Source organism: Pseudorca crassidens, chromosome 6 (assembly GCF_039906515.1).
Source record: "Pseudorca crassidens isolate mPseCra1 chromosome 6, mPseCra1.hap1, whole genome shotgun sequence".
Classification (NCBI taxonomy): domain Eukaryota; kingdom Metazoa; phylum Chordata; class Mammalia; order Artiodactyla; family Delphinidae; genus Pseudorca; species Pseudorca crassidens.
Genome location: NC_090301.1, coordinates 33,311,981 through 33,339,973, shown reverse-complemented (window position 1 = coordinate 33,339,973; position 27,993 = coordinate 33,311,981). Strand labels below are relative to the sequence as shown.

The 27,993-nt window shown below is 37.0% G+C and overlaps 1 protein-coding gene and 4 non-coding genes across 10 annotated transcripts; all 5 read left to right on the top strand.

Annotated features, from left to right (window-relative positions):
- NOP58 (NOP58 ribonucleoprotein) lies at positions 1–26,474 on the top strand. Of its 6 annotated transcripts, XM_067740966.1 has the most exons (16): positions 5,537–5,613; positions 7,402–7,454; positions 7,657–7,776; positions 10,040–10,211; positions 10,867–10,988; positions 13,061–13,197; positions 14,789–14,853; positions 15,820–15,954; positions 17,116–17,261; positions 17,881–18,007; positions 19,660–19,823; positions 20,698–20,832; positions 21,118–21,179; positions 23,106–23,239; positions 25,619–25,779; positions 26,170–26,474. In XM_067740966.1, the coding sequence occupies exons 5-16, from the start codon at positions 10,881–10,883 to the stop codon at positions 26,218–26,220; spliced, it is 1,425 nt and encodes a 474-aa protein (XP_067597067.1). In that variant the 5' UTR covers positions 5,537–5,613; positions 7,402–7,454; positions 7,657–7,776; positions 10,040–10,211; positions 10,867–10,880; the 3' UTR covers positions 26,221–26,474. The 6 variants fall into 6 exon arrangements, with proteins under 6 accessions (XP_067597066.1, XP_067597065.1, XP_067597071.1 ...); XM_067740964.1 differs by lacking the exons at positions 7,657–7,776; positions 10,040–10,211 and adding an exon at positions 2–285; XM_067740969.1 differs by lacking the exon at positions 7,657–7,776.
- On the top strand, positions 6,756–6,844 carry LOC137226866 (small nucleolar RNA SNORD70). Its single transcript, XR_010944563.1, has one exon. It is a non-coding gene; the product is annotated as a small nucleolar RNA SNORD70 (small nucleolar RNA).
- On the top strand, positions 7,551–7,637 carry LOC137226864 (small nucleolar RNA SNORD70). The gene has a single exon (XR_010944561.1). It is a non-coding gene; the product is annotated as a small nucleolar RNA SNORD70 (small nucleolar RNA).
- Positions 17,315–17,400, top strand: LOC137226875 (small nucleolar RNA SNORD11B). The gene has a single exon (XR_010944572.1). It is a non-coding gene; the product is annotated as a small nucleolar RNA SNORD11B (small nucleolar RNA).
- On the top strand, positions 18,165–18,247 carry LOC137226874 (small nucleolar RNA SNORD11). The gene has a single exon (XR_010944571.1). It is a non-coding gene; the product is annotated as a small nucleolar RNA SNORD11 (small nucleolar RNA).
- Positions 26,475–27,993: the final 1,519 nt, after the last annotated feature.

Sequence of the window (27,993 nt, the reverse complement as noted above, 5' to 3'; positions counted from 1 at the left end):
TCTGGCGGAAGTGAGGTCGTAACCCAGAAGCCATGGAGAAGGAGAAGCGCGTTCACGCGTTCTGGTTGTAGTGGAGTGTGGAACGTTTAGGCAACGTGATCTGGTTCTTTGCGGGAAGGTGGGCGCTCTGGTGCTTGGCCAGCCGCGGCGTTGCGGGCCTTTGGGGGCCGCAGATTTGGTCTTTTTTCACTGATATAAGAGCTCGGCGGCGGGCGCGCAGTTCCCTGACCCGTCCTCACCATGTTGGTGCTGTTTGAAACGTCCGTCGGCTACGCCATCTTTAAGGTAGGTGGGAGATTGAGCCGTTGGAAGGGGAAGGCAGGTGTTGGGCAGGAGAGGAGACGGAAAGACGTAAGGAGAGAACGACGGTGCTCAGGATCGCGTGGGTGCCTTTTGTGTCCCCCTGCTGTGAAAGGAAGGGGGAAGGCTTTGGGCCTGGGAGGCGCATATTTCGGTGAACACGTGGCCGCGCCGTTTGGGGCTCTGGGTTCAGTAAGAGGATTTGCCCCGGTTAGGGAGGTGGACAGGAGCCGTATTCGAATTTTACAGGTTATGATAAGGAGTATGGGTTTTGTTCTGAGAGTTTTGAGGAATGATTGGAAGGTTTTAACAGAGGACTGACCTCACCTAACTTTGTCTTTTAATGCACTTGTTTTGCTCTGTGCAGAATAGATTACGAGGGATGGGGTGCAAGAACGGAAGGAGGATATTTTTGCATTAATCTAGACGAGATGAAGTTGCTTGGGTTAAGGCTGGCATGGAGGGAAGGAAATATCAGGAGAAAATTAGAAGGTAGAACTGACGGGATTGGCTGGTTGAAGAATGCGAGGTTTGGGTTTAAGTAAGTGGGTTTGTGGTGGTAGGGAAGGGAAGAGAAGGTTTAGGGATTTGGGGGCTGGGAATGGGGAGGATACTAAAGAGTTGCAGTTTGGGTTGTGTGAAGCTTTCGATGTCTGTTAGACGTGGAGATACAGTGGTCATTTCAAATTTGAAGCCCAGGGGGGAAATCTGAGCTGGATATAACCAACCTGAGTTTTGGGTTTTTTAATAGGGAAAGTTTGAAATTAACTTCAAGTTCATCAGCAAGGAAATAACTGAGCAGTGGGACATTCGTGTAATAGGGTGCTGTTGAGATGATAGGAAGCATCAGGTAAATTGACTTCTATCTACGTATCGGACTCTTGGGTTCAACGAATATAGCAACGAAAAACAAATTTTTCATATGTACTGACAAGTCAAAAAATGCTAGGTAAACTATATATAGTGTGATTCTAGTTATAAATCAAACACCTGTGTGGTACGGGTGCAGAGAGTTGGAAGGGTACATACCAAAATGTTTATTTGAGAAAGGTTTTCATTTTATTTTCCAAGTTTCTCTTTGACATTTGAAAATATACTTCTATTTGCATGTTACATTAAATACTTGTTATTTTTAAGAAAACCAATGAGATAATTAAAATCCGAAAGCTGATTTTGCTTCTTTTTCCTCTCATTAGAGTTGTCTGAGATTGTAGTATTAGCAATTTTAAGGGACTTTATAAAAGGCTTTGGAGCCTGGAAATGGGTCTGTTAGACTTTCCCCAGCTTTTTGCAGTCTTTTCTAAATTATTATTATTTTTGTTTAATATTTATTTATTTGGTTGCAGCGGGTCTTAGTTACAGCAGGCACTCTCCTTAGTTGCGGCTCTCAGGCTCCTTAGTTGTGTCATGTGAACTCTTGGTTGCAGAATACATGTGGGATCTAGTTCCCTGACCAGGGATTGGACCCCAGCCCCCTGCATTGGGAGTGCAGAGCCTTAACCACTGCGCCACCAGGAAGGTCCCTCTAAATTCTTAGAGTTCTGCACATGCCCCCAAATTCTCTTAGCCAGAGTAGTCTGTCATATTTTGAATCAGCATCTGTGGATGAATTTCATCCAAATTGATGTTACGTATACTGTCCTGACCTGGATGCTAAGAGGGGAGGGGTGACTTTGCACTGTCCAGTGGTTGCTTCTAACAGTGGGGAGGAGTCGGTTTAGCAATTGTATTGTTTCTAGACCTGGGTCATAAAGTATAAAGTCATATGATTTATTGATTTCTACTAATAAAGAGTATTCTCCATAAAAATAAGTCTTGAGTATTCTGTTGCAGTTTTTAATGTTGTTTATCTGCAAGTTACTGTTCAACATTGTTAAAAATTGTGGTTTATGTTTTATGTAACCTAATATTAGAGAAATAACTAAAGGCTTAAATATATTGAAATATTGCTTCATTTATAAATATTTGGAGTTAGTAGCTGTTATTGATTCTTCCTGAATAAAATAGGCATACAGAGTATTCCGGAATTAGTGATGGTTGCACAAGTTTGTGAAAATTACTGAAAAGTAAATTTTACACCTTAAAGGGGTGAATATCATAGTACGTGAAATATCTATGTGTGTGGAGATATGCAATACAAGGTTATTAGCTCCCTTTCCCGTAATCTTTCAAAATGCTGGGGTATAAAATTACCTTGGTTGCATAAAATTCATGCTTGAATAAGAATGCTTTAAGAAAGTTTTTCATACTTTTTTTAATCTCAGTTCACAGTGAGGAATACATTTTATATCATGACCCAGTATATGCATATCCATATATACACAGTGATTCAAAACGCATTTAAAACTTTCCAGAAAATGTTGCTTGTTAATAAAGTTATATATAAATGCAGAGACAATACCTGAAAAGAACTATTATTATTATTTGTAGAATATTGCAGAAACTCAAGCCTGTGTCCCTTATGTCACATGGCACACAGAGTAAGACTAGACATTCCTCAGTCTTACTCATCCCAGACCTTTTGTAGCTGTGCTTCCCAGTATGGTAGCCACTAGCCACATACAGCTATTTAGCATTTGAAATGTAGCTAGTAAAGCTGTGGAGATGAATTTTAATTTTAATTCATTTAAATTCTTAGTAGTCATGTTGTACAGTGCTGCTGTGTAGCATAGTGTTGTGTGTTCCTTTATTTCTCAAGGGCTCGAGGAAGAGCTTTTTATGTGAATACCAAAGTTCCTATATAACATGATTACTAAGCAATAAGTTTTTCCAGCTTTATTGGGTATAACTTACATACTATATAACTCACTTTTTGTAAATGTAAATAGGTACATATAGTACTTATTATAGTAAAACTAGCAAACAATATAACAGTGGTGCTAAAGATTTTAGTGGTGACAATAGCTAAATTATTCATTCCATCTTAATCCAAAATGATAAAACTTAAAATGGATTTGCATATTAATGTTTCAGATTTCCTTGTCTGAAAATGAATGATTAAAACTTTGAGATAGATGTGTAACAGAAAATGTAGCAATTATTTCTAATTCTGTTTTTGTTCAGACTTTATTAGTAATGTTCTTTTCAGTATGTTATGCACGACTGGGAACATAAAGTAGCCAAGGTTTTGTTTGCCATAACAAAGTCCTTGGAGACCTTTTCAGTGGTCATGAATTAACATGATTTCATTACATTTCCTTTGTTGCTTTAACTTGAAATAATATCTCTTTAATATGCCAATTTTGTTATCCAAATGTTATCTTCAAATATACTTGCTTTTCAACTAGAAAAAAATGTGAATTTTACTCATGAGTCATATCCCCTATTTGGTACTTATCCTGTCAACAATCATTGAACTTTAGGTATGGTTAACTGCATACTGAGTAAACTACTACTAAAAATCACTACTATTCTGTGAATTTCCTTTAACAAAAAAATACCTTTGAATTAAAGTTTCAGTGCATTCATGAGATTTGATGGAATGTCTTTGTATTCTAAAGTTTTCATGACATACAAAATAGAACTGTTAGTGGTTTGTAATTTTTTAATACAAAACCGTGTGCTTTGCAATTGTTTACTGCTTCATTACTGTGATTCCTGTTTTTCCAGTTCTGTAAATATATTTGATTCAGCTGTGTGTGGGATTAAATTTAAACAACACAATAAATCCTTAAAGTCATCTTGCCACTCTCATCTGACAGAAAATACAGGTGTTGTGCAAAATCGTATTTCTTCATGTTTCATCATGGAAATATGTACTAGGCTATAACTGGGTAATAAGTCTTACCATGTAAATATTCTGTGGTACTGTGGATTTGGTGAAATGTGGCTTGTCGGTAAAGTATAATTTTTAGTTGATCAGCAGCCTTTTTCCACAAGATATGTATAATATCTATAATACTATATTTCATCAAGTATAATACACTGTTATTTTACACTGCTAGTTAAACTGACCTGCCATCAATTGTAAGACATCCCAATTTCAAGGATGTTAAATATGGGGGGAAATGGATTTTAGGATTGATCCTACCCTAGCCTATACTTGGGCAGCTGATTTATCACACAGTATTGGTGAGGGTGTAGGAAAATAAGAACTTTTATTCACTCTTGATTTAAGTGAAAGTAATAGAAGCTTTTGAAGGCATTTTGATAATACATATGTCAACATGCGTTTCTTATATGATCATTTAACTCCACTTCCAATAATTTGTCCTAAGAAATACAACATGTATACATACAAAACTATGTATATTTATGAATAAGGGCATAAATGATGGTATATTCATGCAATGCGATTCTTGTTAAAACCTAGAATTATGTCCACAATATGTTAAGTGTTAACTGTATAGCACGATTCCTAAAAGTACGCATTAATAAAATGCAGCATAGACAGTCAAAAAGTCTTGAAGAATATATACCTAAATGTTAATGGCTGTGTTTCATAGATAAAAGTACCCCTTTTTTCCCTTGACATGTTAAAATTTCTTACATAAGGATGTGTCTTAGAACTAATGGTATCTTAGTTTTAGAGAAATCCGTAATTCTTGTCAGGATGTTCATAGCAATAAATAACAATTTTTTTTAAGTATTTATTTATTTATTTTTGGCTACATGGGGTCTTCGTTGCTGGGCACAGGCCTTCTCTAGTCGCGGCAAGCGGGAGCTACTCTTCGTTGCTGTGCGCGGGCTTCCCACTGCAGTGGCTTCTCGTTGTGGAGCATGGGCTCTAGGCACGCGGGCTTCAGTAGTTGTGGCGCGCTGACTCTAGAGCGCAGGCTCAGTAGTTGTGGCGCAGGGGCTTAGTTGCTCCACGGCATGTGGGATCTTCCCAGACCAGGGCTTGAACCTGTGTCCCCTGCATTGGCAGGCGGATTCTTAACCACCGCGCCACCAGGAAAGTCCCTAAAGAACAAATTTTATTCCGTAGAAAGTAGGCAAATAAATTCTTTTGATCTGTGAATATGACAGCCTTTGTGAAGGGGTTAGGGAGCTCCTTAAAAATAGAAAGTTTTAAACAAATACCCAGCTAGATCTAAACTCCATCCAGTTACTCATTGGGCTACTTGATTTATTAGTTTGACCAAAAATTTATGCAGGGTAAGAAAACTGGTTATTTCAGAGAGAAAAATAGCTCCCACCACCCTCATTTTGCATGTACAATTGTACTTGAAGGGTATAGCTGTATATGCCTAAGCTGTGCAATTTAAAGAAAATTATTTTAAATATTTATTTACAGGTTTTGAATGAAAAGAAACTTCAAGAGGTTGATAGTTTGTGGAAAGAATTTGAAACTCCAGAGAAAGCAAATAAAATGTAAGTCATCTTGAAACTAAGAACTTAGCAGTTAACATTTAGAGGTTTTTGTTTTTGTTTGTTTTGTGTGTTTGTGCCCCCCCTCCATGTAATATATCCATAACTTTTTGTTTTGAACTCATTTCAGGAATAATATTGGTATGAGCCCAATTATTAGATTCCTTATTTGGAGCATAGGCCATCTCAGCTAATTTGTATTAATTGCAGATGAGGTTGGACAGCACCCAAAAAAACACTTTTTGTAAGATATTTGAAAGCGTAAATTGATTGTGAATTAAGTATAAATTTCTGTTTAAAGTAATAACTGTCAAAAGCATGGGCTGCTAATTGATTTAACTTATAATTTCTCTAAGTTAGTGATATTTAGGTGTTTTTGAACTTAATTCATAGTTTATTTATTCTTTATGACCTGTATTTCCTAACTCCCTCTGGCGTAGTAAAATAACTAGCTAGTAAATACTGGAAAGGCGTACCTTTGTTCCCCAAGGTCTCTGGACAGGAATATAGAATATAACCTTGATGCCCATTCTAAGAAAGGAGTGGTGGGAGAGAGAGCTGGCTTTTCCTCAAGGTAGAGTCAAGAAGGCTATTTCACCATCTGTGAATCACCCTGTGAAATATCCTATTTGGTGAGTGTGGTCCTAGGAAGGAGCCGACTGATCTCTTGATTATGTCCTTGGATGCCAAAGGGCATTTCATAATTCATCTGTTCGTGCTAATAAAAACTCACTAGAATAGAAGGAAACTACTCAAGCTTGCTAAAGAGTGTTGAACCCCAAGAGATGTCATACTAAATAATTAGGAAAACATGGTATACTGGAAAACCATGCTTCAGAGTAATATGTATAACGTGATTGCATTTTGCAAGTGTTGCTGTACACCTATATATGCATTTATGCAAATATACAGAGATATGAACAAATGCCACTTCAGATGAGTGGAAATGGGGTTAGGTGGGATAAGGTGAAATAATTGCTTTTTTCTTACCTCTTTCTATTGTTAAGTGTGCATTTAAGGTACCACCAGGGTGTTCCCTGACGAGGTGAGAAAACCTTGCTTGAGATAACATTATTTTAGACACAGTGGAAGACTAGTTTTCCTTTTTAAAGGGCTATATGCTTTAGTTTTCTGAGTTAACTTGATTCATTGTTGTCGATGATGTATCCTTTTTGAACCTGAATTTACGTGATCTAAATCAAATATTCGTCACTACCACTGAGACAACAATGGATTAACTGTATGTGTTTGTTTTGATATAAAATAATGTTGCCCTGCACATAAGTGAGTAGGGAGGAAGGCGGTAAAGTAAGGGTAACAGGAATTAGATCTAACAATTAGTTATTTTTTAATGGAACCTGTACTGAATGGGCAAATCAATGTCATGAGATTTCTGACGTAAGAGGGACCCTAACACCTTTTCTTAAGCCACTTCTGTGCTGTATAGTAAAAGGCATTTGTGTCTAACTTTAAGCAGCAGAGGTTATGTTGAAGCTTCAACATCTTTCCTGTCGTTTAGATGTGGCAGCAAACGTCTTTTCTGTTGTTCCAAGTTTCCTTCAAAACCTACAACCTCTATAATAGTTCAGACATTACTAGCCTGACATTTAGAGAAATTGGTCATTTTATTGGTCATTTTAGAAGAATATCTAACTTTACACCAATGCCCAATGGCAGGAAAGTTTTTTATTGGTGTATGCTTTGGAAATAGTCCAACACCTCTTCTCCTAAATATGTGGCTTTTGCACAATCAGTGTGCCCCCATAACATTTTTTTTTCCCTTAATTCTAGAGTAAAGCTGAAACATTTTGAGAAATTTCAGGATACAGCAGAGGCATTGGCAGGTAAAGTCAAAGACTGGCTCTTTTGGTTTTTTAGATATTGGTGATTTGTCATCCTCATTAAAAGATTGTTTGCTTCAGTTGCCTGAGTTAACCCTATTCAATGTTGTCAATGATGCATTCTTTTTGGAACTGAATTTAAGTGATCTAACTCAAATTCGTCACTACCACTGAGACAACATTGAGTTAGCTTTTTTCACTATAGGGCTGGTTTTTTCCCTACATGTGATGAGAGGTGAGAAGTGGTTAAATTGATCTCCCTGTGGAAACCAACAGCATAATGCTGAAGCACAATTCAGTAAAAGCTGTTCTGCAAGGGATCAAGGTAATGTGGTCAAGTACACTGCTCTCTGATCATTTTAATCCAAGGGTAAAGTTGAGAATAGCCAGGATTTAGAGTTGGAATAATAATAAAACAGCTCTCCAGGTATATACATTTTTAGTTTAAAAAAGCACAGTATTATTAGAAGATTTAAGAAAACTAGTAGAGGGGTATGTGTGTGTGTGTGTGTATGTGGTGTTTGTTTTGTTTATTACACAAACTACAGAAATGCATAAGAGTTTACCTGAAGGGGGCATGATTTTTTTATGATTTAGAAGAATGGATGGCTGTTATATCCTTCAGCTAGTCCTAGGGATGAGACAACAGACATGAGTAGGGTTTACTGACTAGGCTTGGCTTCAGTAGGCACTTGGTCTCATAATGTTCTTTTAATGCTAGGGAAAACAACATCAGATATAAAACTCTAATCATGAATTTTCAGTTGCTTAAATTCTGTATCTCAGATCAGCCAACTACTTAGTGGTATAATTTGAAAATGAAGGACCGTAAGGAAGAATGTGGCTTAAAATTAAGCCATAAGATTCATTTGACTGAACCAAGTAATTTTGTTCACCAGCCACAGGAGAAGGGTATAGTTCTCTTATATAGTGAAAATTAAGAATCTTATTAAAAAAAATAATAATAAAATAAAATTAAAAAAAGAATCTTATTAAATATGTTGGAATATTAATGGGCCACCCCAACCTTGGCAGAGGGGTGAGCTGAAGGAGGAGCCAACGAGGCCAATTTTCAAATTTTTAAAAACAGTTCTAGGGCTGCACACATCCAGTAATTGAAGTTTTATAGAGCCATAAAGCATAAATATGGTAATTTTTGCCTGGAAAATTTTTAAAAGATAGTTCTGTATATTACAGCTTTAAAAATAAATATGGGTAGAATTTTGGTAATATCCCAGGCAAGATTGTGTTAGCTATTCTCCAACTCTGGGGAGCATTATTCATATAGATTGATTTGAGTAGCTCCTCTTGGAGTTGGAAAGTGCTGCAGCTCTGATCTCAAGTGGCCCTTTTGGGAGGGGGCAGGTATTCCTTAAAATAATGTAAGATAAATGGAGAAAATAGCATGCTGGGTAAGAATTTAAAGTCAACCCCACACACACTCAATCTAAATTCCATGAGGGCAGAGACTGTGTTGTTCACCATCAAATCCCTAGCACAAAAATATTTTTGGGTAAATGAATGAAGGTAGTGAGCTCTGTCAGGAATCTAGTCATAGAAATCTACAATGCCTTTTCCCATCAGTTTTCACCAGAAAGTTGAACATCATCTTATTATTATTAAGAGAACAGAGTCCTTCCTGAAAATTAACTTCCCTCTCTCAGTTATAAGGCAGTTTTGACATGACAGAACTAGAACTAAGTGGTTGTAGATGTCAGGGAATACATTTAAAACCTGTAGCCTAGGGCTTCCCTGGTGGCGCAGTGGTTGAGAGTCCGCCTGCCGATGCAGGGGACATGGGTTCGTGCCCCAGTCCAGGAAGATCCCACGTGCTGAGGAGCGGCTGGGCCCGTGAGCCATGGCCGCTGAGCCTGCACGTCTGGAGCCTGTGCTCCGCGGCGGGAGAGGCCACAACGGTGAGAGGCCCGCGTACCGCAAAAAAAAAAAAAAAAAACCTGTAGCCTAAGAATGAGTCCAGAGTGTGTCAACTTATAGTGGTCTCAGTAGCTAAAATGTGCCATTTGCATAGCAAGGTTTATTTTTACTCTTGGTTAGACTTGTAAGTTTCACATCTTACAAACAGCCACAGTAAAGTTTGGAGCCAGCCTAAATTTGGATGAAGGGGGAAGACTGCTGAGGGATGCTGAATAGTGGCTAATAGAGAAGAGGAGAGATTCAGCTTCCCCTTATCCCTGTCACCATCTCTGTATACCATCTTTTTAAAATACATATAATGAAGAGTGATTAACAGGGAAGTTAAATGTTTGTGAATGTTAGAGTGGATCTAGAGTAGAAATTTTTTTACTTTTAAGAAATCTTAAAGGAGAACACTAGGTTAAAGTGTGAGTAAATGATAGGAAAGATTGAGAGCTAGAAGCAGGACATTGAATAAAATATTTTAATTAGAAAAGATTAAACACTTGTAAGGAAAATACAGTTATTAGACAAATGTATATTAGAAAGGAGTCAATGTTTTACAATATGTAAATTGTTAGAACTCAACAAAAGTAGCTTGAATCTTAGCTTCTTAGAGTGTAGAGACCTCTTTAAGATCTGTGTGGTTTTTGTCCTCACCTTTCATCTTCCAGATAGCAGATGAAATGCACTTGAAATTCAAATGATTGGGAATTTGAATTCCCAAGGAGGAAAGAGCAAGTACCTGGCTGATTAAGCACAAACTGCTGCCTGACCTTAGAAATTGTGACAGACTTCCTGCCAGGCATACTTTAAGTTCAGCCAAAACCCAGACAACTAGAAGAGGTATTAGTATTAATTAGTCCATATGGGTCTAAAGGATCTAAGTATAGGTCTAAAGAAGGGTGAGAGTTACAAAGTAGCACATTTAGAGCTTGCCAGAAATGAAAACAGCCTCCAACTCAAATTGGCTGCCTTCAGTAGTAAGTTCTCAGTCGCTGGAGGTTTATAATTTAGAGGCCTGTTGACACATCTGGATCAAGGATTAGCAAAAGTAAGACCTCCACTCGGACATACTTAAACTGTGGCAGAACCTTCAAAATGAATACACTCCTTTTTACCGGTCTTGACACGGTTTTTATGGTATTTCACAATCAGGCCAGTCGGTCTGTAGTGACACAGGAGAGTGAATCAGTTTATCATTCCAAAACAGATTGTTTCTAACAACTTACAATTCTGAGTTCAGAAGGATTGTGTGACCATAGAGAAAGGAATGCTGGATCTGGTTTAACTCCTGGTTCTGGAGTGGAAATGAGGGTGGGAAGATCAGATGAGATTGTGAAATGTGTAACGTTTATCATTTCACTTCAGAAGTAATATTAAATTCAGCTCTTCTGAAAATAAGTGGGTTTTTTTCCTTTATTTATAAAATTTAAATAAAATCTTAAGCTCTTACGGTTAAAGTTTTGGGTTAACTCTTTTGTTTTTCTTCCTAAAAAAGCATTCACAGCTCTGATGGAGGGCAAAATCAATAAGCAGCTGAAGAAAGTTCTGAAGAAAATAGTTAAAGAAGCCCATGAACCCCTGGCTGTAGCTGATGCTAAACTAGGAGGCGTCATAAAGGTAGAGTTATAATTTCCTTTTATGCCTGCTGATCAGAGCTCACCATACAGCATAAAGACTACCAAGCCTAGCCTTTGCAGTGAGTTGTTTATCATAAGTTCTCAGATTTGAATACTTGATCTTTTTCCCCTACGCTACATAATAATTGGTTTCCAATATGATTATCAAAACTAAGGTTATATAAGTGATGCCCCAAAATGATAACACTTTATGTATATCCTGGCATATTTTTGTTTAGTGACATTTTTTTCCCTTTCAACATAAATCACATTTCTTTTTTATTGTATGTGTTTATTAGAAAACTTTAGTAGGGAGTAGAATTGCTAAGGTTAAACATAAAGTGAGAATGGAAAGAAAGGCTGGATATGTAGGCTCCCAAACATGCAAGGCAGAAAATTTTAGAGGCCAGTTGCGATACTTTGTATGTATGTATGTATTTTTGGCTGCATTGGGTCTTTGTTGCTGCGAGCCGGGGCTACTCTTCGTTGCAGTGCATGGGCTTCTCATTGCGGTGGCTTCTCTTGTTGAGGAACACAGGCTCTTGGCGCGTGGGCTTTAGTAGCTGGAGCACGCAGGCTCAGTTGCGATGCACAGGCTTAGTTGCTCTGTGGCATGTGGGATCTTCCTGGACCAGGGCTCGAACCTGTGTGCCCTGCTTTGGCAGGCAGATTCTTAACCACTGCACCACCAGGGAAATCCCAGTTGCGATACTTTGATTTTCAATAGTTACAGTAGGTATTACAGTGCAACTTCATGAACATACCTCTCATTCTTTTTCTTTTTTTTCTTTTTTTCTCTGGTACACCGGCCTCTCACTGTTGTGGCCTCTGCCGTTGCGGAGCACAGGCCCCGGATGCGCAGGCTCAGCGGCCATGGCTCACGGGCCTCGCCGCTCCGCGGCATGTGGGATCTTCCCGGACCGGGGCACGAACCCATGTCCCCTGCATCGGCAGGTGGACTCTCAACCACTGCGCCACCAGGGAAGCCCTTTCTTTTTTTTTTTTTTTTTTTTTTAATTGAAGTATAGTTGATTTACAGTCCTCATTCTTGAAGTAAGGATCAATTCTAGGTGTTTGGAGGTAGGAAAGTGCTGAAGAGATTAGAGGGTTTTTTTTTATTTTGAGGTAGGATTGTGAATTAAATAAGATTGTTAGGATAGATTATTTCTAATACCGTCAGGTAATTAAGTTTTCAGTGATATCAATTTCTATCTTCATCCTTTGAAGTGCGCACAAGTCTTAGTTTATATTTTTCTGTTAAAACGTTAAATTTTAGCATAATAAGCATACAGAAAGGCACATGGGACAGCAAATTGCTTGCTGGTGGGATTATGAATATCTTTAATTTTTTCTTCTCAGTTCCTCCTTTTGAAAAACTTAAACACTGGTTGTCTCTTGTATGCATACTAAATATTTGTTTCTTTAAATGTGATGCAACATACACAATTTTGCATGCTTGTCATTTGCATTTGATGCAATGGAACTGTAAATTTGTATAGAGTTAGCAAATACACTGCGAAGTGAAAAAAATGAAGGCGTCCAGAACAGATTCATCCTGTGTGCCTGGGGTGTGTAAAAACTTAAATTTTATAAAGATTTATGTATATGTGTACACATATACGTTAACATTAGTATAGATTTGGAAGTACTTTGGGGATCCTAACAGTAGGGAAAGGGCCTAAGGCCAGAACTTGGGCTTTTCATTCAGTCCCCTTCCCTATAGTACTATTGATTAAAATCTTCTGTATGTATTACCTTTATAATTTTTATAAGAGGCTAAATAATGTAAGGTAGTAAAAGATCCCTCAAACCAACAAAAAGAACAAAATTACTAGGTTAAATTGTATTTATCTATTTATGGCTTTGATTCATGTAGACAGGCTGCCTTTCTGGAAGCTTATACCAATTTTGACCTCTACCAATAGTATATTCAAGTGTTCTTCCCACAAACACGAGAAACTGCTTTTATGAAACTGAGAAATGTATACATTTAAATCAATGGTATTTTAGTATTTAAATAATTTTAGGAAAAGTTTAGTTCTTTATTTGATACAAATGTTCTTGTTCTTATAGGAAAAGCTGAATCTCAGTTGTATCCATAGTCCTCTTGTTAACGAACTTATGAGGGGAATCCGTTCACAGATGGATGGATTAATCCCTGGGGTAGAACCACGTGAAATGGCAGCCATGTGTCTTGGGTTGGCACACAGGTGAGATTTACTGGAAAATAGTCTTATTATTTTTATTTAATAAACAGTTATATAGCACAGTTCAAGGTATGTTACAAATACTATCTTAATCCTCAAGAATCTTATGAGGAAGGTAGTAATAGTATCCTCATTTAACAAATGAGGAAATTGATGCCCAAAGTCCATATAGCTGGTAAGTGATGAAGCCATAATTTGAACCCAGGCAGTTTGGCTCCATTGTCTGGGCTCTAAACCTGATGATAGGCATTCTCTACCTCTCTAGTATTAGATGCCACAATTCTTGGGCTTTCTTTTCTCTTTTACATCTTCTAAATCATTTGCTACCATTCCATCTACTTGCCATCTCCCTGAATTTTCTCATCTGGTAATGACCTCCTCTTCTGCGTTGTGTGTGGGGCTTGTTTTTTTGAGTTTTTTCTTGAGTTTTTATGAGGCAAAGGAAAACATTAACCTGTGATGTTTAGCCAGAGGTCCATTAGACCAGGAATTTCTGCTATACTGTGATATATATAATCCTGAAAAGCTTGGCATTCTTTGAAATTGCACTACAATAATAGGGTTTGTGAAATAAAAATAGGATTAAGGGTAAACCACTCAAAACCTAAGTATCTTTGTAACCCTAAAAAAATTAACAGTTGAAAAGACATGTTTGGGACTTCCCTGGTGGTCCAGTGGTAAAGAATGCGTCCTGCAATGCAGGGGACTCGGGTTTGATCTGTGGTCAGGGAACTAAGATCCCATGCCGCAGGGCAACTAAGCCCAGTGTGCCGCAACTAATAACCAGCACAGCCAAAAAATAAAGGACATGTTAAATTTATATTACAGAAATACTACAGTAAACAAAGGTCTGGACCTTTGAACAAATAAAATATGAACATAGATTAATGAAAGGGTTAAAGCTGAGTTACAGAAATGAGCAAAATGCACAAAAGTCAGGAAAAACTTTGTAATAAACATTTCTAAGAGAGAACAAATAGCTAAACTGAGTTAGGGTCCAAGTTTAAGATTAATTGGCATTGTGCACAGCAGTAGTTCTCAATCAAGGGCAATCAGATACCCCTCAGAAGACATTTGGCAATTGGGGTGAGGCCAGGGATGTTGCTACACATCTGACAGTGCACAGAATAGACCCCACAACAAAGAATAATCAGGCCCACAGTGTTAATAGTGCAAAGATTAAGAAACCCTTATGTATAATATTGTTCCTACATGGCTTTCGTCTTTTCAGGTGTTACAGTGCTGTACTTATTTTTTTTTCCAGTGGCATAAAGCATTAAATATGCTGCAAAAATCGTATGTGAACCAGTATGGTTTGAGCTACACAGCATTATCCTATTTATCATTCATAAATTAATTCATGTTTCAGAAATGTAGGTTATAGCAGGACAGATGTATTCGTTTTCTTTTTAAATGTGTATTTTTAGATCTTAAGTATTGTATTCTTATTTAGCTGATGTTTCCCATGCATGAAAAAGGTAAACAGTGTAGCTCCAGGATAGGGATTCTGGTAAAAGTCTTTTTAAGATGTTAATTAAATGCTTTTCCTAAATGCTTTTTTTTAGTGATTTATATTTTTCCCCCTTCTCCCCAGCTTGTCCCGATACAGATTGAAATTTAGTGCTGATAAAGTGGATACAATGATTGTTCAGGCAATTTGTAAGTATAGTACATGTGAGGACTAATCTGTTTGTCTCTTCGTTGTGGGTTTTTCCTACTGTTAAAATTGTATCTTTTATAATTGTTGAGGAAGAAAAGGGAGTTGAGCTAGAACTTTTAGTAAGTAAAGTAAATTGAAAAATGCAGAAAAGAAGAAAGGAAAAACTATAATTTGACTAGTTGGATAATATGGATTACACTATTAATGTAAACTGATTGATTTCTCTTTCTCCATGAAAAATCATAAAACCATAAGTGGGATCTGTGTTGTGTTTTATTTTGCTTTTTTCAGTTGTAGTTGTATATAATAGGTCATTCTCCCATGTCATTGGATGATTTTTGGACATCAAAGTCTTAACGATTTCCAATTTAAAAAATCCCTTTAAACAGCGATAGTATTTGTAGGTGTATATACCCAAAGAACTGGAAGCAGGTACTCAGATACTTATGCAGCTATGTTCATAGTAGCATTATTCACAGTAGCCAAAAGGTGGAAACAACCCAAATACCCATTAACACAGATGAATGGATAAACAAAATGTGACATATACATACAATGGAATATTATTCGTCCTTAAGAAGTTCTAATACATGCTACAACATAGATGAATTTTAAACGTTATGCTAGGTGAAATAAGCCCCAGGCAAGAAGACAGATATTGTGTGATTCCACTTATGAGGTACTTAGAATAGGCAAATTCATAGAGACAGAGAGTAGAAGAGATTACCGGGGCTGGGGAGGTGGGGACGAGGAGTTATTATTTCATGGGTACAGAGTTTCAGTTTGGGTTGATGGAAGAGTTCTGTAAATGGATACTGGTGGTGGTTGCACAGCATTCTGAATGAATTTGAGTCACTGAAATGTACACTTGACGATGGTTAAAATGGTAAATTTATATTTCATCACAAGTTTTTTTAAAAATCCTTTTAAGTTCCTATATTCTTTTTCATTTTAATCTACTGCAGCCCTGTTAGATGACTTAGATAAAGAACTAAACAACTACATTATGCGGTGTAGAGAATGGTATGGCTGGCATTTCCCTGAATTAGGAAAAATTATTTCGGATAATTTGACATACTGCAAGTGTTTACAGAAAGTAGGTAAGTAATTTGATCCTTTAAGGCATTGAAAATAGCGATTTATTTTTATTTATTCATTTCATTGTGACTCATTTAAAACATGAGTTACAGTGGGTTTTTTTCTTTTTCTTAAACTTCCAAGATATTTTTATGTCTTGCAGGTTTGGGGAGTGTAGCCATATTAATATCTGTTAGAGTTCAGGAACAAAATTAACTTTGATTTCGATGGCCTGTGCAGCAGAGAACATGGTTCTCTAATTTGGTTTTTCTTTTTTTAAAAAAAATATATATTATTATTTATTTATTTATTTATTTTTGGCTGCGTTGGGTCCTTGTTGCTGCGCAACAAGGCTTTCTTTTAGTTGCGCTGAGTGGGGGCTACTCTTTGCAGTGCTCAGGCTTCTCATTTCGGTGGCTTCTCTTGTTGCGAGCACAGGCTCTAGGCACATGGGCTTCAGTAGTTGTGGCACTTGTGCTCAGTAGTTGTGGCTTGCGGGCTCTAGAGTGCAGGCTCAGTAGTTGTGGCACACAGGCTTAGTTGCACCAAGGCATGTGGGATCTTCCCAGACCAGGGCTCGAACCCGTGTCCCCTGCATTGGCAGGCAGACTCCTAACCACTGTGCCACCAGGGAGCCCCTAATTTGGTTTTTCTGGAAATGGTTTCTTATGGTTAACGTGTCTCAGTGAAATTACCATTAATAAGGACAACTGTGGACTGGGGGTATCCTGCAATATATTAATAATAATTAATAGTATTGCTATCTGTACTGTTAGTGTTAAATTGTATACTATTAGTACAGCAATATTAGTAGAAGAACGTGAGGATTGTTAATAAATATGAGTTACTTGGCTCATATTATATTATCATATTACTACCCCTAAGAATTCATGGCCCTAGTTTCAGTATAACCTTAGCTACAAATTGTCTATCACAGTATTGTACGTCCTGTTTCATGGTGTATTTTGTTTTTTTTTGTTATCTGTAGTATTTTGTAGGGAGGTGGTGGGGAGAAAAATCAAGCCTTTATATGAGGAAAGTTACTAGGTCAGACTTGTTCGCTTTTTGTTTTGTTTAGGCATCCTTTTCATTGGCTTATCTCTACTTTTTTTTTGACTGTTTGGTGGATTTTATATAATTTGTTGAAGAGTGATTCTCCCTCCTACTCTGCAAACATTCCATAGGCGATAGGAAGAATTATGCCTCGGCCACACTTTCTGAATTATTGCCAGAAGAGGTTGAAGCAGAAGTGAAAGCAGCTGCAGAGATATCTATGGGAACAGAGGTTTCAGAAGAAGATATTTGCAACATTCTGCATCTCTGCACTCAGGTAAACTATACACATAGGGAAACTAGTTGTGGTGGTACCAGCTCTGTAATTTCTGATGGCAATGATGATTTTTTAATGTATTGCTCACCTGATAAATAAATATGAGGGTGTTCAGTCACTACCTCATCTGATGCCATCTTGATTTATACTTAGAGGGGGAGATATATACTAAAATGAAGTTAAGAGTACTGTCTAATTTATTTATATTGTTCTCATTATCTGAATAATAAATCCATTAAAAAGGCAGAGAAGTATAGCTTCAATTATTTAATTCTAACTTTTATGTTTGTAGCCTGTATTTTTTCTCCCTCTCATTTGAAGATAGCTATACGAGAATCACAGGGGATGACAGAAATGTCTAGCCCTTGGAGTTTTTTAAAATAACAGTAATATTGATTAGCATTATTTTTAGGCAGTGTATTAGCTTGTTTCCATACATTATCTTATAAGATCTTCACAGCAGCCCTTTTGTAGGAAACTGAGGTAAGAAATGGTTAATTTTCCCACGGTTGTACAACTGCTCTATGATAATTTGGGACTCCGATGTTTTAGACATGTGAATTTTATACTATTTTTACTCTTGTCATTTATGACTTATTCATTTTGTTCCCTACACCAGGTGATTGAAATCTCCGAATATAGAACCCAGCTCTATGAATATCTGCAAAATAGAATGATGGCCATTGCACCCAACGTTACAGTCATGGTTGGTGAATTAGTTGGAGCACGGCTTATTGCTCATGCAGGTGATGATTTTAATGTAATTTGTAAACATGGGTATTGAGAGTTGAGTTGTTTTCTAGGTAGGATTTTTTTCTTCTTTTATCTTTAAACTATACTTATTAAAGTAATTCTAGGTAATAAATAGAAGTAAATGGTATATTTGTGAGGACTAAGGCCCAGGTGTTCAATGATGATTTTATTTGTATGCCTGATTTCCTTTCGGATAATGAAGGCATCTTTAGTCACTGCCTCTTCTGAGACACTTGTGATTCCTTGTCAAAAGTTTGTTATGGTTAATTAGAACAATCAGATGAATGCAGGAGGATGAAATCAGTTAGTATAGGCTTACCTCGTTTTATTGCACTTCACAAATACTGCCTTTTTAAAAAATTCACAGTTTGTGGCAGCCCTGTGTAGAGCAAGTCCATTGGCATCATTTTTCCAACACCATTTGCTCACTTCATGTCTGTGTGCCACATTTTGGTGATTCCCACAATAATTCAAACTTTTTCCATTCTTACATTTGTTAACGTTGATCTTTGATCAGTGATCTTTGATGTCACTGCTACAACTTCCTGAAGGCGAGTGTATGTTTGTTGAATTTTAAACACGTATCTAGTGGTTGAGCAACTGCATTAAAATTGATGTTTTCTAGGGAAATCCTTGATGGTCCAGTCGTTAGGACTCCACGCTTCCACTGCTGGGGGCCTGGGTTCAATCCCTGGTCAGGGGACTAAGATACCACAAGCCGCGTGGCCAGGCCAAAAAAAAAGAGAAAGAGATTTTTTTTTTTTAATTGTTTTCTGACAGAAAATCAGTGCAGCACATCTAACAAAGCATCAACTTTAATACCTAATTATTGTGCTTATATCTCCTCGTCCATATCTTTTTTTTTTTTTGGTTGCGTTGGGTCTTCATTGCTGCCTGCGGGGTTTCTCTAGTTGCGGTGAGCGGGGGCTACTCTTTGTTGCGGTGCATGGGCTTCTCATTGCGGTGGCTTTTCTTGTGGAGCACAGGCTCTAGGCGTGTGGGCTTCAGTAGTTGTGGCGCACGGGCTTCATTGCTCCGCGGCATGTGGGATCTTCCCGGACCAGGGCTCGAACCCATGTCCCCTGCCTTGGCAGGTGGATTGTTAACCACTGTGCCACGAGGGAAGTCCTCCTCATCCATATCTTAAACGAGGGGTAAATAAAGTGTAAGAAGTTTATCACATAGATCTACTGAGATGTCCTAATACTAAATTTTCACTTTATTTATCTGTATGTTTTTTCATATCTATAGTAGTAGGATATCTGATGTCTAAAATAAATCTCAGAAAAATAGGGGCTAGATGGGGTGGTGTCTGTGAATACATGTGTTTTTATCTCTCCCATGGTATGCTAATGAAATGTGAAATAGTAATACCATCTCTTCAGGCAAATAAGTAAAATTGAACAAGTAACCTTCAACTTGTCATAGACATTTATCACAGACCTCTGCTTGTGGTGTTAATGGATGAATCACAAATGCTGAGATATCAGGAATTTGGGGTAATTCCAGACTATAGAATCCTGTATTATATCAGATTTTTATTTACTCTGATGGCTATAATATTAAGACTATAGGTCTTTTTAATATATGGAACTTTCAAATACTTGCAAGTACATTCCTGGTAACTACTTCTTTTCTTTTGAAGGTTCTCTTTTGAATTTGGCCAAACATGCAGCTTCTACAGTTCAGATTCTTGGAGCAGAAAAGGCACTCTTCAGAGCCCTCAAGTCTAGACGAGATACCCCTAAGTATGGTCTCATTTATCATGCTTCACTTGTAGGCCAGACAAGTCCCAAACACAAAGGAAAGGTCAGTTACAGTTTTCCTGGAGTAGGCCTTTTTTTCCTCCAAACCATTTTCCTCCTACTGTTTCTTTTTCATCAAATAGAGAGTGGTGAATTCTTTAAATAAACACTTATGTACACTGAAAGAAAAGGTTAGAAGAAAGTGTTATTGCTTGCTGTTACTATTTTTCTAGACTCTACCCATTGGTGGGGACAGGGAAGGCACATCAAAAGTTTTCTGTGTGGCAGGAAACCAATTTAACATCAATATTTATGACCTATAAAAAAATAATAGCATACACTGTGCTAACACTTGATAGGACTTTAGTGAATCCTCTTAATAGCCCTATGAGTTGTAGGTGTCTGTTTTACAGAGGAGGAAACTGAGGCTTAAAGTACTTTCAAGCTTTTTACAGGATACATAGTTTAACAGGAATTGAAATGTTATAAAATTCAGAGCAGAGTGATGAGAGAGATAAAGGGTTCAGTAAAATAAAATGTTAGTTAAGCTTGCGGGGGCTGGGGGCTATACTTAATCTGGATGATCCCATGGTGTAGGACTAATGTCACATAGTAGAAACTAAAGGAAGATGGAAGAATGGTTTGAGCTAGTTTTAGACATAAGCTACTACAATATCTTTTCATCCAACAAAATAATGGTGGTTGTGTATATAACCAGTTAGCCATCATACTGTGGCAAAGATTCAAATAGAAGATAAGTGGCTTGAGTTGTATCGTTTACAATACTTTTGTAACTCCTGATTTTTCAAAAATCCTAGAGTGAATTGTAGAGTCAGTGATTCATCTGTAGTGTTCTCATGAATAAATTATTGAGAGAATTTTTTATATCTCATCTTGGAGTATAGTTTGAATGCCTCTAACTTCAAGTTCTCTATTAGATTTCTCGGATGCTGGCAGCCAAAACTGCTTTGGCCATCCGGTATGATGCTTTTGGTGAAGATTCCAGTTCTGCGATGGGAGTTGAGAACAGAGCCAAATTAGAGGCCAGGTTGAGAACCTTGGAAGATAGAGGGGTAAGAATCACACCCTGCATATTGCAGAAGTGTTACCTGTCAAAAGTTAATAAACCATGAGTAGTTTATGTACTTTTTTTTTTTTTTTTTTTTTTAGTTTATGTACTTTTTCATTTCATTTGCTAACCAGTTTTACTCTTATGATACATTTTAGTATGTCTAATATATTCTTTTTCTGCCTGCTGTTAACAGTTTACCTAATATATACTAAGAATTGACATACTACCATATATATTATAAAGAGATTATGCCTTAGAAAACTATTAATGATTTTTCTTTTCTTAGATACGGAAAATAAGTGGAACAGGAAAGGCATTAGCAAAAGCAGAAAAGTATGAACATAAAAGGTGAGTGAGTACATTTGGGAGAGCATGAATGAACAATTTTTGCTTATTTAAATGTTAATTGTTGACAGTTTTTTTGTTGTTGTTTAAAACAACTAAGTATCCCAATTTATTTCTTTGCCATTTACAGTTTTCCATATTCACGTCTAGGTTTTTTTTTTGGTTTTTGGTTTTTGGGGTTTTTTTGCGGTATGCGGGCCTCTCACTGTTGTGGCCTCTCGCGTTGTGGAGCACAGGCTCCGGATGCACAGGCTCAGCGGCCATGGCTCACAGACCCAGCTGCTCCGCGGCATGTGGGATTCTCCCAGACCGGGGCACGAAACTGTGTTCCCTGCATTGGCAGGCGGACTCTCAACCACTGTGCCACCAGGCAAGCCCCATGTCTAGTTTTTAATCATATACACATTTTTACGTTGTTGCAATAAGTACACATAATATATTTGTTTTGGCCTTTTTCCTTAATATTTAATTTACTCATTTCCAGATATTGATAATAAATATTTTTCCTTCATAGTTCCTATATAGTATAACATTTATCGAAACCAAAGTCCATTCAGAGTTAAGCCACAGGGAAACCTGTTTTTTTTTAAAAAAGAGTCAAAAGACAAAGGAAAATTCTAAAAGTGGCTAAGAGGCATGATAAGTATTCACACCTCACTATGAAATTACAAAAGATACTTGTGGGGAGAGGTGTTTTTGTTACTATTTGAGATAATGTTCAATACTGATGAGGTTGCAATGATAGAAACAGAATGTGGAAAAGAGATTGACGGTGTATGTCAGCCTTAAAAACATTTCTAGTCATTAATCCATAAACTGTGCTTTTAGGACTTCTTACAGTCCTTCAGTAAAATCTTATAAGTGGGCAGGGAAAGCAATATAGTAACATCTCATTATAAATATGTATTTAGATATATGTTTTAGTATACACATTCATAAAAATTGTTCTCCTTTATTCTGGAAAGAAACCAAATGTATTCAGTTACGGGCATTAATTAACATTTACTTTTATATTGTGAATTTTCTAAGATCTCTACAATGACCATGTATTTTGTAATTTTTAAAGCCTAATTTGTTGTGTTTAGTTGAAAAAAATGTGGATCTTTGTTTTGGGGCTTTGTTTTTGTTTTTCTTTTTTTTTTTTTTTTTTTTACAGAAAGTCAAAAGTTTAATAACACATATATCTGGGAGAGATCCAGGAAAACCTAGTCACTACTTTGTTTCTTAAATTATAAATGTTTTTAACCTATAAAAGTTAACAGCCGTGAGCCTGTAAGATAGCTTAATAGAACATTCCTTAGCTTGTTTTGAACAATGTTTTAATGTTCCCATGCCATTATGCTTATGACTTTAAACACATGTGCTTAAAGCACCAATTATGAGGTTTAGTTCACATTTTTGGCACGCAGTACTTTAATTTTTTTCTACTTTGTTAGAACAAAAGCAAACATTTGGGTTTCAAGGAATCTTTATCCATATATATCCCTTCTTGTTCCTCTGCTGCTTGGAATCTTGTGATGGAGTATTCTGTATTAAATTTGATTTAGGGTTTTTGTTTTGTTTTTCATTGTGTTCTAAAACTCGAATTGGTTCAGTTTTTACTTTCTAGTGTAATCATTTGGTATAAAGAGATTTCCTCCATTTTTTCCCCTATGCTGATTGACTATTTTTCTATACTATAGTCACTACATTGATTACTAAAACAATTCATTTAGCTCACCACTTCTCTTGAAGTGTGAAGTGTGACCTACTGTTGACACCTCTTTACCTTTTGGAGACTTTTTCATAAACTGCCCTAAAGCCACTAAAATGAAACAGCATTGTATGTTTGTGTAAGTATTACCTAATGACGTTTCCTTTTAAATCTCTTTAGAATTATTTGATTACTGATATTTGTAGGGATTTTATAAAATTCTATGGCTCTTTCAGTGAAGTGAAGACTTACGATCCTTCTGGTGACTCAACACTGCCAACCTATTCTAAAAAGCGCAAGATTGAACAGGTAGACAAAGAGGATGAAGTGGTTGAAAAGAAGGCCAAAAAAGCCAAGGTTAAAATTAAAGGTTGGTTTGAATTTTTTTTAATGTCATTTATACTCTTATTCCTTAAGAAGTACAGACTTCATAAATCTTGGGAAAGTACATACCATTGAACTTTATTGCGAAACCATCCATGTTGAAAGCTAATGGTGTTTTAATAAACCATCGTGTTCTCTGGGAATAGTTAGGATATTGTTAAATTTATCATGTTTCATAGAGGAATGTGAGAAGTGCCTCTTTGAATATGTAGGATTATACTAAGTGTACTAAAACTTTAGTTTCTACCATGTGAACTATTTTGAGAATCAGCTTAAAATGGAAAAAAAAGGTATGTGGTTTCTAAATTAGTTGTTGAAATATTTCTGTTATGTATATAGTAGAACACAGAATTGATGCAGCACTACTTTTCGTCATTGTTTCTGTTACATGGAAAGGACTAGAGTAGTAACTGGGTAGCCTGCCAACAGAGTGATAATATTTAATAGGTGCTCACCAGTGAACTAGGCTCTCTTGCAAAGTTGATAACTGAGCTCCCCCATTTATTAGCTGCACCTGTGTTGAGTTGCCTACCAGCTGGTCTAGCAAGAAAGGCATTAAAGCAATGACTGATATAATTTTTGGTTTCTAAGTAGCGTAGTGGTCAAAAGTACTATCAGCAAATGTGGACTCCTGCTCTGGGTGAAGAAAATATAAACAAGTTATTTATTTAAGTGATTCTATTTCCTTACTGAACAATAAGGAGATCCCTAAACCCATCAGTAACATTTGAAACACTCAACTCCAGATTTGTATCTTTACTCATATATTCATTAAGCTTTTCAAACTTAACATTCCTGGACCCTTACCACTCCCAACCTGTGGCTCCATAATATTCTCCATCTTAGAAATGGCAGTTCTAGTTGCTTTGGCCTTTAACACTGACTCTTTTTATAACCCAAGTCTATTTTGGCAGGAAATCCTCTTAATTCTACTTTTTTTTAAAAAAAAGGAAAAAAAATTTTTTGTTTGGTTACGCCACATCTTAGTTGTGGCAGGTGGGCTCCTTAGTTGTGGCATGCAAACTCTTAGTTGCGGCACACATGTGGGATCTAGTTCCCCAGCCAGGGATCAAACCCGAGCCCCTCTGCATTGGGAGCGCAGAGTCTTAACAACTGTGCCACCAGGGAAGTCCTTTAATTCTATTTTGGAAGTGTATCTAGAACTGAACCACTTATACCCATCTCTGTTATTCTTAATGTAGTAGCTACAGTGGCACCCCCATTAGCTCTCTGACCTAATTCTACTCCTTGCTCACTCTGCTCCAGCCACATTGGATTCCTTGCTCTTCCATGAACCTGCCAACCCCCCTTCTTTCCTAAAATAACCTTAGCATTTGCTCTTCTCTTTACCTGAATATTTTCCCTCAATATAGGTGCATAATTCACTCCCTTCACTCTTTTATTTTATTTTTATTTCTTTTTAATTCCTTGGCCACACGTCATGTGGGATCCTAGTTCCTCTACCAGGGTTTGAACCCCTGCCCCCTGCAGTGGAAGCATGGAGTCTTAACCACTGGACCGCCAGGGAAGTCCCCTCCCTTCCCTCTTTTAGGTATCTGCCTGACTATCCTGTCTAAAATGTCCACATGTATTGCCCTCCTCAGTGTTCCTCTTCTTTATCCTTAAGACTGTTTACTATGTAAAATATTTTATAGCATATCTTTTTTCTTTTTTTGGTCTCCATTCTACTACTAAAGTAAAAGATTCATAAAAGCAGGAATTTTTGTCTGTGTTGTACCTTGCTGTATCTCTAGTTGTCTAGAACAAGCCCTGGCGTATAGTAGGTACTAAGTAAGTATTTGATCAGTGAATTTCTAATGATAGCAACCAATTATTAAGTCCTCATTCTAATGTGCCAAGCATTCATGCTAAGCATTTTGCATAAATTTTCATGTGTTAAATCATTAAATCCTAGAAATTGTCCAGTGAGATAGACATTACTAAATTTTATAAGGATGAGGAAGTTGAGTTTATAAAGGTTATTAAATGACTTACTCAGGGTTTCAACAGGTTGGATAAACCCAAGTCTCCTAACTCCAAACTCTTATTAATCATTTCTAATATAATTGACTAGTCTTCCCAAAAAAGTGGGTTTGGTAATCAGATGATTTGTTTTAATCCTGATCTCTCTATATAGCTACATGTTCATGAGAAATTTACTTCTCTGAGTTTTCTATCATTTATAAAGTTAGTAGTAGCATACTAGGTAGATATTTGAAGGACCTTTGCAATTATAAAATTATGTAATAAACATTGGATAGTTGACCTGAATGACAGGAAAAAACTAAGACTCTCAAAGGGGTTTTGAGGGAGAGAAGTCTGATACAATGTTAATTGTAGTATCTTTACACTTAACCTTATTCAGTTGAAGAAGAGGAGGAAGTAGTAGAAGTAGAAGAAGATGTAGTAGAAGTGGTGGAAGAACAGGAGACATCTGTGAAGAAAAAGAAGAAAAAGGACAAAAAGAAACACATTAAAGAAGAACCGCTTTCTGAAGAAGAACCATGCACCAGCACAGCAATTGCTGTATGTTTGTTTTTAATTACCAATACTTTATTGACATGGGCAGGGTTTCTATATTTTATTCTACTCTGTATATTAGAAATGAACAGGTAGTTTTTAAAAAATGGTTTCATTGATGAGGAAGTACAACAACCTTGTTGTGTTTATATTATAAAGGGCCATTTCCTAAACCTAGAACCTTATTGCAAAATGGGTTTTGTTTAAGGGTGGAAGAGAACATCATTTGGTACAGGTGATAAAGGTGGTTTTATATTTTTAGATTTTAGTCTTTGCTCCAAACTTGTTTTCCAGGGAAATAGAATAGACCTAATTTGCTTTTTATGAGGAAAAGCTGTTTTTAATCACTCATACATTTACAGGTCTTTCAAAAGCATTCTTGTTGGTTCTTTTCAGAGTCCAGAGAAAAAGAAGAAAAAGAAAAAAAAAAGAGTTAATGAGGACTAATGGAAGGAACCATTCTTTCAAAGATTTCTTAATTGAATCACCTGGATACATCATGTTTAAGATTCAGTCAGAAATACACCAGAGATGCTCTCTAAAATAATCAATGGGAGGTTGGATGAAACAAAATGATTAATCATCAATAGCATTTCATACCTATTTGTGTCTCAACATCACATCAACTGTGTTAATTTTATTATATCATTATTTCTTAGAATATTTGTTATACAAATAAAAATATTTTCTTTGTATTTTAAGGCAGTTCTGTGGTTTCTCTGTTTTATGTAGAGAATTTTTGGCCATTTCTGTGTGTTATTTAGCATTTGATGATTAGTATTTTGATAATTATACCTGAAAAGTGAGAGTTGTGAACCATTAATTTGAAACGTAGCCTTTGGAAGGTAACAATTAGATGGACCAATTTAAGAATCCCAGTCTAATATGTTTCTCTTGCCTTTTTGGACTGTCTTTAATTTTTCTCCTGTCTTTAAGTAAAGTTGTCTTTTGTGTTCAAGGTTTTAAAATTAGGTGAGCAAAACATTTTGGTGTCTCTTCAGGAAGAAAAAAATTGTTCCTAACTTTGTTTGCATTTCTGAAAGGTACAAGAAAATCATTATTAATCTAGACACTGATTTATTTTTAAAGTAATCTAAAGTGACTTAAAGGATAATACGGGGCTTCCCTGGTGGCACAGTGGTTGAGAGTCCGCCTGCCGATGCAGGGGACACGGGTTCATGCCCTGGTCTGGGAAGATCCCACATGCCGCGGAGCGGCTAGGCCCGTGAGCCAAGGCCGCTGAGCCTGCACGTCTGGAGCCTATGCTCCGCAATGGGAGAGGCCACAACAGTGAGGCCCGCGTACCGGAAAAAAAAAAAAAAAAAAAAGGATAATACAAGATTATTTATAGTAAAGAATGGAGGGATTATAGAGGGAAAACAAGATGAGCAAAAATAAAATGTCAGTAGGAGTGAGGTGTAAACCAGGACATAGAACACTGAAGAGAAATCTTTGTTTCTAAAAGATGGTGTATAATAAATGAATGGCAGCCATATAGTCACGACAGCTACAAGTTTCATGGACTTTTATGTCTTGCATCTTTGGGTATGCCACAGGCATGGTGCGAAAAAACCCAATTTAATAAAAGCATTCAGCAGTGGAGGAGCTATAATGACTAAGCTTTTGAGTTCCACCTCTGCTTTTCGTGTAACCTTGGGCAAGTCAAGTCAACAGCTCGTGACATTAATCCCTCATTTGCAAATCAGAGACAATGGTCAACTTTCCTCCTAACAATCGTTTGTAGAAAATGAAATAGTACAAATTTTCAGAGATGGAAATACGTTTCTGACGTAGATGTTTTGATTGAAGTAAATGCTACATGAAGTACATGTAGCCATCTCTAGAAAATTTTATATAATAAAACTGGGTTTTTTGCCTCCAGGAGAATATTATCATTTTGGACCACCTACTCCAGACACATCCTTGATTTGGGACATAACAGACTTTTTTTTTTTTTGGCCGTACGTGGGCCTCTCACTGCTGTGGCCTCTCCCGTTGCAGAGCACAGGCTCTGGACGCGCGGGCTCAGCGGCCATGGCTCACGGGCCTAGACGCTCTGCGGCATGTGGGATCTTCCTGGACCAGGGCACGAACCCGTGTCCCCTGCATCGGCAGGAGGACTCTCAACCAATGCGCCACCAGGGAAGCCCCAGACTTATTTTTAACAAATTTTGATGAAAGGAGGCTGTTGATGTGTTAGGGGCTGTATAGTCCAGAAGC